Genomic DNA, 13,004 nt, shown 5'->3' on the forward strand with positions numbered 1-13,004 from the left:
GGATCAAATGCTTCTCTTGGCATTTTCACACACACAAAAAAGAAGAGTTCTAAGGATCTCAATGTCTCTGTCATAAATACTTTGGTACGGAAACATTGGTACCATTATGTCTATATTCCAGAGTTTAATCACAAGATGTTGAATGCAAATCATAACAGAAAAAAAATCAAATATGAAATTGGATATGATTGGTTAGCGAGCAAGACTACTTTTCGGAAAACATCGTCAATCTCCCGTATGCTGTATTTTTTTTAATTTATAGTGCATACATCTACGTATGTAATAATTGTGTTACAGTAATTATTGTATATAACGTTTTGGAATTACTCTTTCAATTTAACGAAAATCTGATTTGCAGACAAAAATGATCTCAATATCTCATGGATTCGTACAGTACTTCCTATCCCCTGTCTGAAAATTGGGAAAAAGTAAAATGACAATCTTATATCTATTGTAATATCTTTTTATATTTATATATATTTTAATCTAAAAGAAAGACAATTTATTCTCATTTTTTTTACCATATCATTTTAGAATAGGTATAACAACTTTTGACTATTTTTTTAGTTGTAAGAAATTTCGTCATAACAAATTCCATACCTATATTATCATCGTTTTTATTATGTATTGATTTTTTTGTATCCTTAAAAAAAATTAAAGTTTATACATATAGTATAGATTAATGTAACAATTCACAATAATAAATATGTTAATTAATGAACAATATTATGTATCGGAGGATCTTGTTACAAATAATAATATGTCGATTTAGTGATGACAAAAAAAAATACATTAAATAAATTAAGAATATTGTTCATCGCCGGTCCAAGTAACCTTGCTTTTGGGACCAGTTGGACCATCTTGACCAAGCACTTCTTTAGGAATTTTTCTTATGAGTTTCCGTAAACCCGCCCGTATAAAAAACGGCAAAATCTTAGCGATATAGTGACGAATATTGTCTATTGTGTAATGGACTCGAGGTCCCCATTTCCTCAGATAATTCAGCCATGGTGGCTCATGAACCACGCCAGGTCCTGCAATCACCTCATACCCAACACCTGCGTCCAAGAACTTGTCGCTTCTTGCCATGTCGTTTCTTATCCCGCTCTTGTACTTGCCTTGCAACACGAGCCCAGCCTTTGGGAACATTGCGTGACCATGAAGAGACGAATATACTACTGGCTTGTTTCCACCTTGGAACTCTAGATCGCATGCCTCCACTAGCGTTCCTCCACTGTGTTTAGAAAAGTAAACTCTCCATAACTCACCGTTGAAGTTGCTTATGCGCAATGTAACATGTTCCCAGTCTCCAACATGCTCGCCAATCATTCCTAGAGATAGGCTCTTGATAAACAAAAATTTCAAATGTGCATTTCCGTTGAACGGATAGAACAGCCAGACAACAATATCTGTGAAAGTAGCTCCAAACATTGGTTTGATGTGTAGATACGCCTTAGCGCTCCCTAAATCTCCCCTCTTAACCTTTTCTTTCTCGACTAGGTAATCTAACCAGAATAAGTTATCGTTGGAACCGCCTTGTGGAAGGTTTGAACCGTTTATATGTACTGGAACAGGGCTGAATTCGTTTCCTTTCTGGTATAGTAAAGCACCGTTGGTGAAGACCCAATTGACAGACGAAGGAAGGTACTCTTCTTTTGGGTGTAAATATATCCAAGGAGAATACGTTTGAAACAAAAGTCTAGTTTGGTTTTTGCTTGGCATGCTAGACAAGTCAAATCTTGTATTTTTCAAGCAGTATAGAGGAGGAGCTGGAAAGTTTAGTTGTTTGAAACTGAATGTCCCTGTGTACACACCTGTTGCTACTGTTCCTCTCTTGGCTGGTCTCAAGCTAGAAAGGGTCATTTCTTTTATCCTCCATACCCATGTATCGGCCTCACTCTGTTCTGTAAGATCCGTACGAACACAGCTTATAGAATCCTGTCCTAAAGAGGGCTTCAGAGGAGAAGTAGTGACGTATAGACCAACCGCTTGATACCCATTAGGACATAGGGGCTGCCAAAAATATGCAGGCCCGTCTTGTTTGATACTCAATGATATAGTATTTCCAACTTCAGTGTAATCGAGTGGAGGTCTTAAATTACTTCCGGAAACATCTCTTGCAACAAGAATCCAACCGAAAAGCTGACGGTTGTTGGGTTGTGCATAGGAGCCAAGTTTGAAGAAATTACCAGGAAGAGTGATCAGTTCGAAGATGCTGACTCCCATGTTAGCTGGTCCTCCTTCATATGTTCTCCATACCCTGCGTGTTGTTGAGTCTGAGATGGAGAGTTGAGCAACCTCAAGACCTCCCAAGTCAATGCTTCTTTTGCCAAAGTTCCCATCATCGGAAGGGATACTAGGCAAAGGAGTAGGAAACATAAAGGTTGTTTCCACAGGTAAACCATAAAACCATGGTGGATGTAGTAATGAATCTACAGCGTTGGTCGTCAAAACGTTAATTCCAGATTCAGCCCTTGACAATTGCTTAACTAATAGAACAAAATAAAACAATAGAGATTTGAAGTGGGTTTCAACCAAGAATTGCATTTTCTTTGACTAGTTAATCGCAATATTAGACATTTTTAAGATTAGGAGCGTTCAACTTTGAATCCCTTCACTTATAAAAAAATAAAATAAAATAAGAAAACAATTATGCAAAAAACCAACAAATTAATGATCTTAGAAATAATATGATATTTCCATATGTTATAGAGATAAAGAATCCATGATTAACCAAGAAACTTAGAAAACAAATATACAAATGGATATACATATATTTCTCCCAGAACAATCAAACCATAGATAGCTACCAAGAGATTCTGAATTTGATTTAATTTGTTTCTCAATTAAGTAACTATTGTACATCAGATTTTTAATTAATTTAAACCAATCAATTTAAATCAATCACAGGAAATATAAGTATGGGAAAAAATATCCATATAATAAATATATTTCAATTTTTACAAGATTTTGGATATTAACAACTCTTGCCATAATGGTTGAAAAAAATCATGTTTTGGAAAGAACAAAAAAAAAAGGCAAAACAATTAAGGGAATAATTAAGGTAACAACTGATTAGATTGATTAAGCAATTAAACCCCCCCCCCCCCCCCCCCCCCCCCCGAATAATTGTGTATATCATAATCAATAAATACTAGTACAATTATAGACACGAATGAATAAAAATTAAGATTTGATTAGATTAGTCTCTCTCACTCATCAGCGGTCCAAAACCTTTTGACTTTGGGACCAGTGGGGCCATCTTCTTGAAACACTTCACGAGGGATTTGGTTCATAAATTTTCTGAATTTGGTACGAAAGAATCCAGGCAATGTCTTGGCGATACCTTCGAATGTCTTTTGAATATCATGTTGAACAAATGGTCCCCATTTCCTAAAATAGTTGAGCCACGGTGGCTCCACCATCCCCGGTCCTGCAACCATCTCATATGCAGCTCCTGCGTCGAAGAATTTGTCACTTTTTGCCATGTCGTTCCTTAAACCGTTCCCGCCTTCGCCTTGCAACACCATTCCTGGTCTTGAGAACATTGCGTGGCCGTGAAGCGACGAGTAGCTCACTGGTTTGTTTCCACCTTGGAACTCTAGATCGCATGCCTCCACTAGCGTTCCCGCACTGTGCTCCGACAAGTATGCGCGCCATAACTCGCCGTTGAAGTTGCTGATGCGCAGCGTAACATGTTCCCAGTCTCCAATATGCTCGCCTATATCCCCCAGCCACAGGCTCTTGACGAATAAAAACTTAAGGCGGGCATTGCCGTTGAAAGGATAGAATATCCACACGACTATGTCAGTGAAAGTGCCTCCAAACATTGGTTTGATGTGCAGATACACCTTCGTGTTTCGCAAGTCTCCCCTCTTCACCCTTTCCTTTGCGTCCTTATCCGCCGGATAGTCCAACCAGAACAAACCATCGTCCGAACCGCCTTGAGGAAGGTTTGAACCGTCCGGTTGTATTGCGACGGGGTTTGATTCGTTCCCTTTCTGGAATAAAAGGGCACCATTTGAGAAAAACCACTCGACAGAGGAAGGGAGGAAATCTTCATCCGGATGCAAATACACCCACGGTGAATACGTTTTAAACAGTAGGCTAGTTTGATCTTTGCTTGGCATGCTGGACAAGCCAGATCTTGTATTCTTCAAGCAGGACAGAGGAGGTGGAGGAGGAGAGAAGTTTAGCCGCTTGCAGCTGAATGTCCCTGTGTACACGCCCGTTGCTTCTGTTCCTCTGTTGGCCGGTCTCATGCTAGAAATGGTCAGTTCTTCTGTCCCCCAAACCCATGTGTCGGCTTCACTCTGTTCTGTAAGATCGGATCGAACGCAGCTTATAGATTCTTGACTCAAAGATGGCTCCAGAGGAGAAGTAGTGACATATAGACCAACCGCTTGATACCCATTGAGACATAGGGGCTGCCAAAAATACGCAGGACCGTCTTGCTTGATAATCATTGATGTAGTGTTCATGACAGCAATGTAGCCAACGGGTGGCCTCAAGCTATCTCCAGACACGTCTCTTGCAGCAAGAACCCAGCCGAAAAGCTGACGGTTGTTGGGTTGGGCATAGAAGCCAAGCGTGAAGAAGCTGGGAGGAAGGTTGATAGGTTGATATATAGTGAGCCCCATGCCCTCGTACGTCCTCCATACTATCTTTGATGTTGAGGTTGAGATGGAGACTTGGATCACCTCGAGACCTCCCAGATCTATCCTTCCTTTCCCAAAATTACTCTTACCCGAAGGGATAACGGGTAAAGCAGATGGAAACTTGAAGGCTGTGTCCACAGGTAAGCTTGTAGACAAAAGAAATGGATCCGTAGATCTGCTCTCATCTGTGGAATTCAAAACGGAGTTGGCTCGAACTTGGATCCAACACACATGGCTAAGGCAAAGGCTAACAAATAAAATAATAAGAAATGGGAAAAGTTGAAAGCCTTTTCCAATAGATGATTGCATTCTCCTTTCTTTAGTTAATAGAAGAAATAGAGACTGCCCCAATTATAACATTCAGGAATGACTTTTAGCTATGCCAAACCCATCATCAACCTCTCTTCTCTATTATAGTAGTACCTTTTTAGTCAAAAATAAGAAAGTCTTTTTAATCAGGAATATGTATTATGGGCAGGTTAAATGCAGTCAGATATATTTATAGATATCCTTTGAATTTACCGTTTTTTGTTTGGGAAAATCCATTTATAGCACCAAATTATATAATTTCACTATAATGGGAATGGGTTTGAATATACTTTTGAACAATCCTACTATATTAATTGAGAATTACAAATATAAAATTAATCTTATAAAGTGTAAAAAATTACATTTGTCATGTCATTGGTCTTAAGACAAATGTTTAATTTTCAGTAAAGATAAATATGTAATTTAAATATTATACTACTAAAATCTTTGAAATACTTATTAGTTTTGGGATGAGACCCAGTTTTGGGATTTAAAACTAAGATTTTATATCTAAGTATACAATATGATTATTTTTATTTTTAATACCTATATTTCAAAGATTATGTTAAGATTTTAAATTATGATTCTCTTCTCATCTTTCTTTGAAATAATTATTATTTTGCAAAACCAAATTATTTTATCTCACTAATTAAGTATGGACCAAAATTACTAACTAATTTTAAAAATTGTAAATTAATCAGAATTTTAAAACTAAGATATTATATTTAAATATACAATATGATTATTTTTAATAACTATATTTGGAAGATTTTGTTAAGATTTTAAATTATGATTCAGTTATCATCTTTCTTTGAAATAATTATTATTTTACAAAAAAAATATTTTTATCTCACTAATTAATAATGGACCAAAATTACTAACTAATTTAAAAAATTGTAAACTAATCAGAATTTTAAAACTAAAGATATTATATATAAGTATACAATATGATTATTTTAAAAACTATATTTGGACGATTTTGTTAAGATTTTAAATTATGATTCACTTATCATCTTTATTTTATTTCATTTACAAACTGTTTGGAATTATCATATTAATACATATGATTAATCAATATGTAGATTTTTTCTGTATCTGTTGTAATTTGAATTTTTTAAAACAAAGATATATTTCTAATAAATTCCCAAAATGAGCATTTTCATAAATACCCCTTTTTGTATGTCACTTGTCAAAAATATCCTTTTATTGTCAACCAAACATTAAATTAAAAGATAATTCCAAGATTGGTTGACTAAACCGGAGGGTAATAATTTACAAAAGAAATTTCAGAAACTAAAGGTCTCGAAAAATGAGCAAGACAATCTGCCATCACATTTGACGCACGCGGGATCATGGTAAGAGTGAAGGAGGGGAAAGATGATCTGAGCAAACTGAAATCGTCCATCAGATTGGATCAAAAATATCTCTCTATGTTGTCTATTTTCAAAAATACATTTTTAATATACAAAATAACTAAATTCTAAATCCTAAACCCAAATACTAAACTCTACCCCTTAAAACTATACTCTAAATATAAAATAGAGAATTTAAACCTAAAAAAAATTTATAAAAATTAATTTCATATATTTTAATTGTGTAAAAAGGACAAACATGAAAATGTTCAAAAAAAATTATGTTTTTGAAAACATCATCTCAAAAAAGTTGTTTCTAACAAATTCTCAAAAAATGTATTTCTAATTAAATTTATGCGGTTGATATATTAATAAATTTTATTTGCTCACAATTACAGTGTTATAATTACTACTTTAAAATATTTCACAAAACGATGATGCAAATACAACCAACCGACCATATAAAACTGTAATACACACACATCTACGTGTCAAACAAATTAAAATACAAGGTAATTCATCTTCTTTACTCATTCTAAAATCATTGAACCTCTGAAATTTGTTTGAGAATGTTCATAGAGTCTTGTTTGTTTCTTGGATTTGCTTTAGTAGAGAAATTGAACGAAAATGGAATCTAATGAGGAAGAAGCCAAAATAGCAATGGATATGGCTGAGAAGAAACTTTCGGATAATGATTACAATGGAGAGAAGATATATGCGTTGACAAGGCTAAGAATTTGTATCTGAACCTTGATGGTTTGAAGTTAACTCCGTTATGAGATTCATTTCTCCTTCTTCTATGTTGATGATTCTAGGTTCATATCTCAGTTTGATCGATGAATGGAATTGTACATCTGTGGGAAAAGAGTTAACAATGCTTGGAGGATTTTGTTGAATAAATAAACGCTTATAATTGAGGTCTGACTATAGATAGATCGAATCATGCTATTTTGCTTTGTTTCCTTTTGATTATTCACATATATATGATATGTGTGCTTGGTTGTGATTAACTTGCTAGTTGTTCTGCTTAGTAATCATACGTACATACTCATGTATTTGAGTTTGAATGATCGGTTGTATGTTTCTTACATTAAATGAGTTTCATGTTCAAGAAGCTATTATTCTTCTGTTATTCAAACTTGTTTGCAGCACCAAAGAATATTAGGAGGACCAAAGAATGAAGCATCATGTACCATGGCTGTATCACATTGCATTACTTCCGCCAGACACTCATAACACTTGATTGTCTAAAACCCCAACGACTTGGACACATTTGGATTCGATTACTCCCAATAAAGACAATTTTCACACTAAAAGGCACTTGGACGAATTTACGTCGGAGGTTCCGCCTCTCTCTTTGTTGATCATTTACAAAATGAATCATAATCTTATGAAAAAAATAAGGAAAATGATGCATTACCAACTGTCATAAGCTAGCATTATATATGAGCTGAAAAAAGAACATTATATTGTTCGATTCTTTGGAAAAACAAGAATAAAAGACAAATTAAGAAACATATTCTGTATAAAATGAATATTAATTTAATATTTAAGTTTTTTTTTGCTTCTTCTTTTGTTTTGTCGTTTTAGCGTTGGACGTCAATGGGGGCATGAGTCATCAGATTCCGTCGGCGATCAGTGAAGCTACTACAGGAAACCAAATGCGGAACGCAGCCACCGTGAGCAGCGGATCTCACCCTCTTGAGCTTTAGTTGTCTTTCTTTGTTGTTATTATAAGGAGTGGCCGGGGCAGAAGATCTAACCGGTGTTCTTAGCCAGAGACAGGCTCTTGATTTGCCTTCCGCCACGTAATTGTCTTCCTCTTCATCCTCGTCTTGCGTCTCTTTGAAGAGTTCGAGGAGTCTCTTTTTGTTATCGATAGGATCAGACTGTTCTTCTCCATTGGTTTTCTCCTCTCCTTGAGAAGTTTGGTCGCAGAATTTGTGATGGACCGGTGTTGTTCCTCGCGACGGCGTAAATTCTGCCCGCGGTAACTCAAATTAACCTTTTCCTTGTAAATTTTTATTTTTATTTTTTTTAAAAATATTATATTAAGAAAAAAGTTTAAGATGTAAAAGAGAAAAGAAACGTACGTACCACCATCGACGCTCATGAAATCATCTTCACAGTCCGAATCAAGCCAACCCCTTGAATCGAAAAATATCATCTCCTCTTTATCATCTTAAGAAATCATCCAAATCATCATCGGTCGTTATTTCATAATATTATTGATAAATGTACCGCAAAATAATAAAGAGGATGATAATTTTAATTAAAGATGGTAGGTTTTGTGTGAATATATGTACCTAATTATTTGCACACCTAAATACACGGTTGTAAATTTCTAGGAGTACATCTATTCTCATACATAAAAAGAGAGTATGCGATTAATAAATAACATGAAGATATTAATCGATCTATGGAAGTTGCAACTTGAAGTGTGGTCCATCATCACAAATCTCTCGCAAACTGTCTGTGCCTTGAAGACATTCTAACCTCTATCGTACGTTTCAGCGTTGTCCATGTGCTGCTAAATGCTACTAGCTAGTAGTAGATAGACCCGGTTGCACATTTACCCATGTTTAAAAATTATATGATCACCATCGTCATATACAAGCCATGACAATTTTATCAAATAATGGTCACTTGATGTACAAGTATTATACGATTTTTATAATTCCTATGACTAATACTAGTGTCTAGTATATAACTATATATTTGTGCCTAGCTACTACATCTTTGATTGGGTCTGAAAAAGCAAATGACTTTACATTTGTCGGCACTAAAGCAACCAATCGATTACAGCCATTAACAAATTTAATTTATAGAATATATTCGTAAATTATTGTTTATAGTCTATAGATAAAACAAAATATATATATATATATATATAATGGAAGAAAAAAAGCGGATCATGATGATGAACTAAAGAAAACGCAAAGAATGAGGGATCATATATACCAACCAGGAGGAGGGGAATCAAGACGAGCGGAATGAATGGGAGGAGGGTTGACGGTGGGGGAAGAGATGACGTCAGTAGTGAGGGGGGAGATGAAAGCGGCAAGCTTAACGACGGAATCAGAGGCGGCGGAAGGGCTCTTGTGGTGAGAAGAGGAGGAGACACAGGAACCCATATCTGAAGAGGATTAGTCACGAGAGAGAGGCTTAGATCAATGATGTGGTTTTAGGGGAGAGAGAGAGAGAGAGGGAAAGATGGGTTTAGAGAATCTTAAAGGCATAGAGAGGGAGAGAGAGAGATGGAAGACGAAGAAGCAAAGTGATAGAGAGAGAGAGAGTAGAGTATAGAAATGGAGGAGGGCGAGGGGACTTCAAAGTGAAGTAAATGGGAAGAGACGGAAGACGAAAAGGAGCAGTTTCCGATTTGGTAAGAGTCTTTAATTGTGCCCCTCCCCACCCCCACGTCCCGTGTGATTCATATTATAGGTTTATGGGCTCTTATTAATATATTGGTCTTCCTAATAACCCTCTCATTATGTGCCTCCCCCTTTCTTTCTTTCTATTATTCTTATATATATATATATATATATATATATATATATATATATATACTACTACTGTTACTAGTACTACTACTATTATACTATGCGGCCCTGTTTTAGAAATCGCTAGGCGCTAGTCGGGCGGTTGGAGTGGATCTAACGCCTAGCAAAAAAATCGGAGATTAAACGGAGATTAATCGGAGATTAGTTTTAAGATTATTTTATTAAATTAGTAATAAAATTAAAATATATTGTATTAAATATATGTATAATTCTGTTTATGTTAAAAGAAAAATATAAAACTATAGTATTGTCTTTAAAATTATGATTTTTATTAAAAAGTCTATACATTAGTTATTGTAAAACATCATAAACTCTTAATTTAAATGTCAAGATAACAAAAATATATATGTCTGATTTATATTTAGTTTCAAAAATAATCGGTATATATAAAATTAAGCGGAAAGTACTCATATTTGACAGATTATAATCAAATTAGACAGACATAATCGGACTATTGATGCTAGGCGGAGATTAGTTATTAATCGAGATGGAGAGGGTATTTTGCGGGACGTAATCGGTGGTTGGCAGAGATTTTTTAAAACAGGGTATGTGGCTATGTGCATATATAAATCTTCTTATTTTCCTGATTTATTATCATATAGATTTTTGTTTGACTCATTCTTACATTTTGTTGTTGTTCATGCTCTCTCGAGTGTATATGTCGCAATCACATCTAATTGAGAAAAAGTATATAGATTTTTCCGGTTCGGATCAATAAGTTAAATTCATCAAGTTTTTTTTTTTTTTCTTTTTCTTTGTCTTAATAAAGGGACACCTAATCATGATTGATGACCCCAAAATAAATTCCATAATGATATAAGTAAAGGAATAAAAGAAAAGTCATTACATCAAAAAAAAAAAATAATAATAAAATGATTGGGCCAACTGCGTGGTATAAAAATGGCCCAGTTCATTACATAATACGGATCCATAAAACTTCAAAAAGATCGACACTAGGAATTCATTTATTAAAATGGCCCAGTTCTCCACAAAATTTATTAAAGAGATTTTTTTACACCAAGGATTATTTTATTAATGACGATAAAGCCACGTCAACATAAAAGCTGTTGCCACGTCATCACGCTGACTGGGGAAGCCGTCTGGGGGGTAGGTTTGACGGAATTTTATAAAGGAAAGATCGAATGTCTGTCGCCGCCGTCGATGCTCATGTTGTCTGTCTCCGGAGTCCGGACTTATTATGGCTTTCACCTGATCGAGTTCTCAACTTTATTCTTTTGCTTTGCTCCTCATCTGAGTACATCTAGTTTCACTAATTTCCTCCAGGTACCTCGGACTCGGAGGTGGCCAAACCGCTAAAGGTTATATACTACTAGACTACTAGCTCTTTTACAATTAAACTATCCTCATCATTCTTGATTTTTGACTTTAATTGCTTATTTCAGAGAACTGTCAGACGAGATTTAGTCTAAGTCTGCTGGGATGAGACCAGAGTGTGTGGCTCTACAGCCGCCTGGGAACACCTGTTGAACTAGTCTATCCTCTGTTTTGGCATTTTTCCCTGAGTGCCATCGGGTTATATTTATCATGCTTGATCTATGACAGGGTTTGCAGGGACAACTCCCGTTCTAATGGCTCTTGTGATGACTGTGGAACCTGAAGGCCACAAGTTCATGCCTACCATTATGGACAATGTTACGTTACCCTCTTAACTCTATAATAGTTTTTGTATTTTCCCTTTATTTACAGAGAAGATGCACGTGATGGCTGTGCTGAGACGACGTTATATTTTCATCTCATCGAGAGACGGTACCCTCTTCGTTTCTTTCATGGTTAAAAAGTTATTTCGTGAATCGTGATACATAATAGACTCTTTGGTTGGTTCCAAGAATTGTAACAAGTCATTTTTATTTTTATTTTTTTCACACACCGACTATATAAATATACTATTGGAAGTCTAGTACAGCATGATATTGTTTGTTTACAGTCCGGAATTTCAATTATTTATTTCATAGGAATTGGGTGCTAAGGCTAATGTGCAATGTAATTCAATAAAGGTATCAGGGTCAGTCGTTTTATGATAATTAGAATTATGAATTCAAAAAATATTACATAGTTTACGTACTAGTAGTAGTAATTTTTGTAGCTAGCTAACTACCTCTTAAGATTCCATTGTTTTTTTGGGGGTCAACTTAGGGATTTATTACAAAATGGACGTAAGAGTACTTAGCCTTTTATCCCCTTGTCGTTGCTTTGTATGGCATGTCTTTTCAGTTTCTTGATAATGTTTTCCTGTTTTCCCCCTACTATCAATTCCCAAATCATTCTCCACACAATATGTTTTGGATTTTACACGACCAAGCCATTGCCAATTGGTTCTTAATTAAAGTTTGGTATCAGTTTTGTGGATTTGCCTTTCAAGAATACTTATCACATTTCCTAAAACGTTGATTCAACTCTAAAATGATTTTGGCCTAAGACAAAATAATACTAAAGTCTATTGTCGCTACATCCAAAACTTGTTCGAACAACAATGTTGTTCGCTTAGTGTGAACTGATCAGGTCTCAACCAATAGGGCAAATATTACTAGACTAGTATAAAACGTACTAATAATATATGTGATTGAACTTATGGTTATTACTTTGCAAGCTACATACAAATTAGGTATGAATCAAAATTCTGAAAGTGTAGATCTCCGTACTCTATAAACTATTGCACATGCTTTTGACCCGATACAAGGATAAAGAAACATATGCCATGACTCCAAGGTGATACCCCAAATAAATAAAAAGTGGGTCCTCAATCGGCCTAAAACTTGTTCCGAAACAACAGATCATATCGCATATCTAGATGATATAATCTTCTTAGGACAAAGTGAGTTTGTACCATTTAGATTCACTTAGCTTGGACATTGCACTTTTGTGAATGTTGTTGTGTTTACGAAGAACAGGTTCCAAGCACAAGAAATAGTCCTTTCTAATATCTTTAGTTTTTTTTTTTTTTTTTTTTACTTGGGATTCATAGCCACCCCCTCTTGTCAACAAACCTCCAATAATTTTTATTATTATTTATAAATATCATTAACCAATAGTATGGTTTATGGTAATTTAACTATCTAATATACTATTGTTTAAAATATAATTATTATTGAGTGGTTGGAATG

General features: G+C 35.1%; 1 protein-coding gene and 2 pseudogenes across 2 annotated transcripts; all 3 read right to left on the minus strand.

Moving 5' to 3' along the window:
- Positions 1-705: 705 nt before the first annotated feature.
- Positions 706-2,689, minus strand: LOC104763704 (hypothetical protein At1g04090 pseudogene; annotated as a pseudogene).
- A 225-nt stretch (positions 2,690-2,914) lies between these two features.
- Positions 2,915-5,104, minus strand: LOC104763705 (hypothetical protein At1g04090 pseudogene; annotated as a pseudogene). The gene has a single exon (XR_015590598.1). The product of XR_015590598.1 is annotated as a hypothetical protein At1g04090 pseudogene (transcript).
- Positions 5,105-7,731: 2,627 nt separating this feature from the next.
- On the minus strand, positions 7,732-9,838 carry LOC104763707 (uncharacterized protein At3g27210). Its single transcript, XM_010487051.3, has 3 exons — positions 9,285-9,838; positions 8,417-8,500; positions 7,732-8,300 (listed from the first exon to the last, which is right to left on the minus strand). Exons 1-3 carry the CDS (start codon positions 9,451-9,453, stop codon positions 7,906-7,908), a joined length of 648 nt encoding a protein of 215 aa, XP_010485353.2. The 5' UTR covers positions 9,454-9,838; the 3' UTR covers positions 7,732-7,905.
- Positions 9,839-13,004: the final 3,166 nt, after the last annotated feature.

The sequence above is a fragment of the Camelina sativa genome, chromosome 19 (genome assembly GCF_030686135.1).
Source record: "Camelina sativa cultivar CO46 ecotype springtype chromosome 19, ASM3068613v1".
Taxonomy (NCBI): domain Eukaryota; kingdom Viridiplantae; phylum Streptophyta; class Magnoliopsida; order Brassicales; family Brassicaceae; genus Camelina; species Camelina sativa.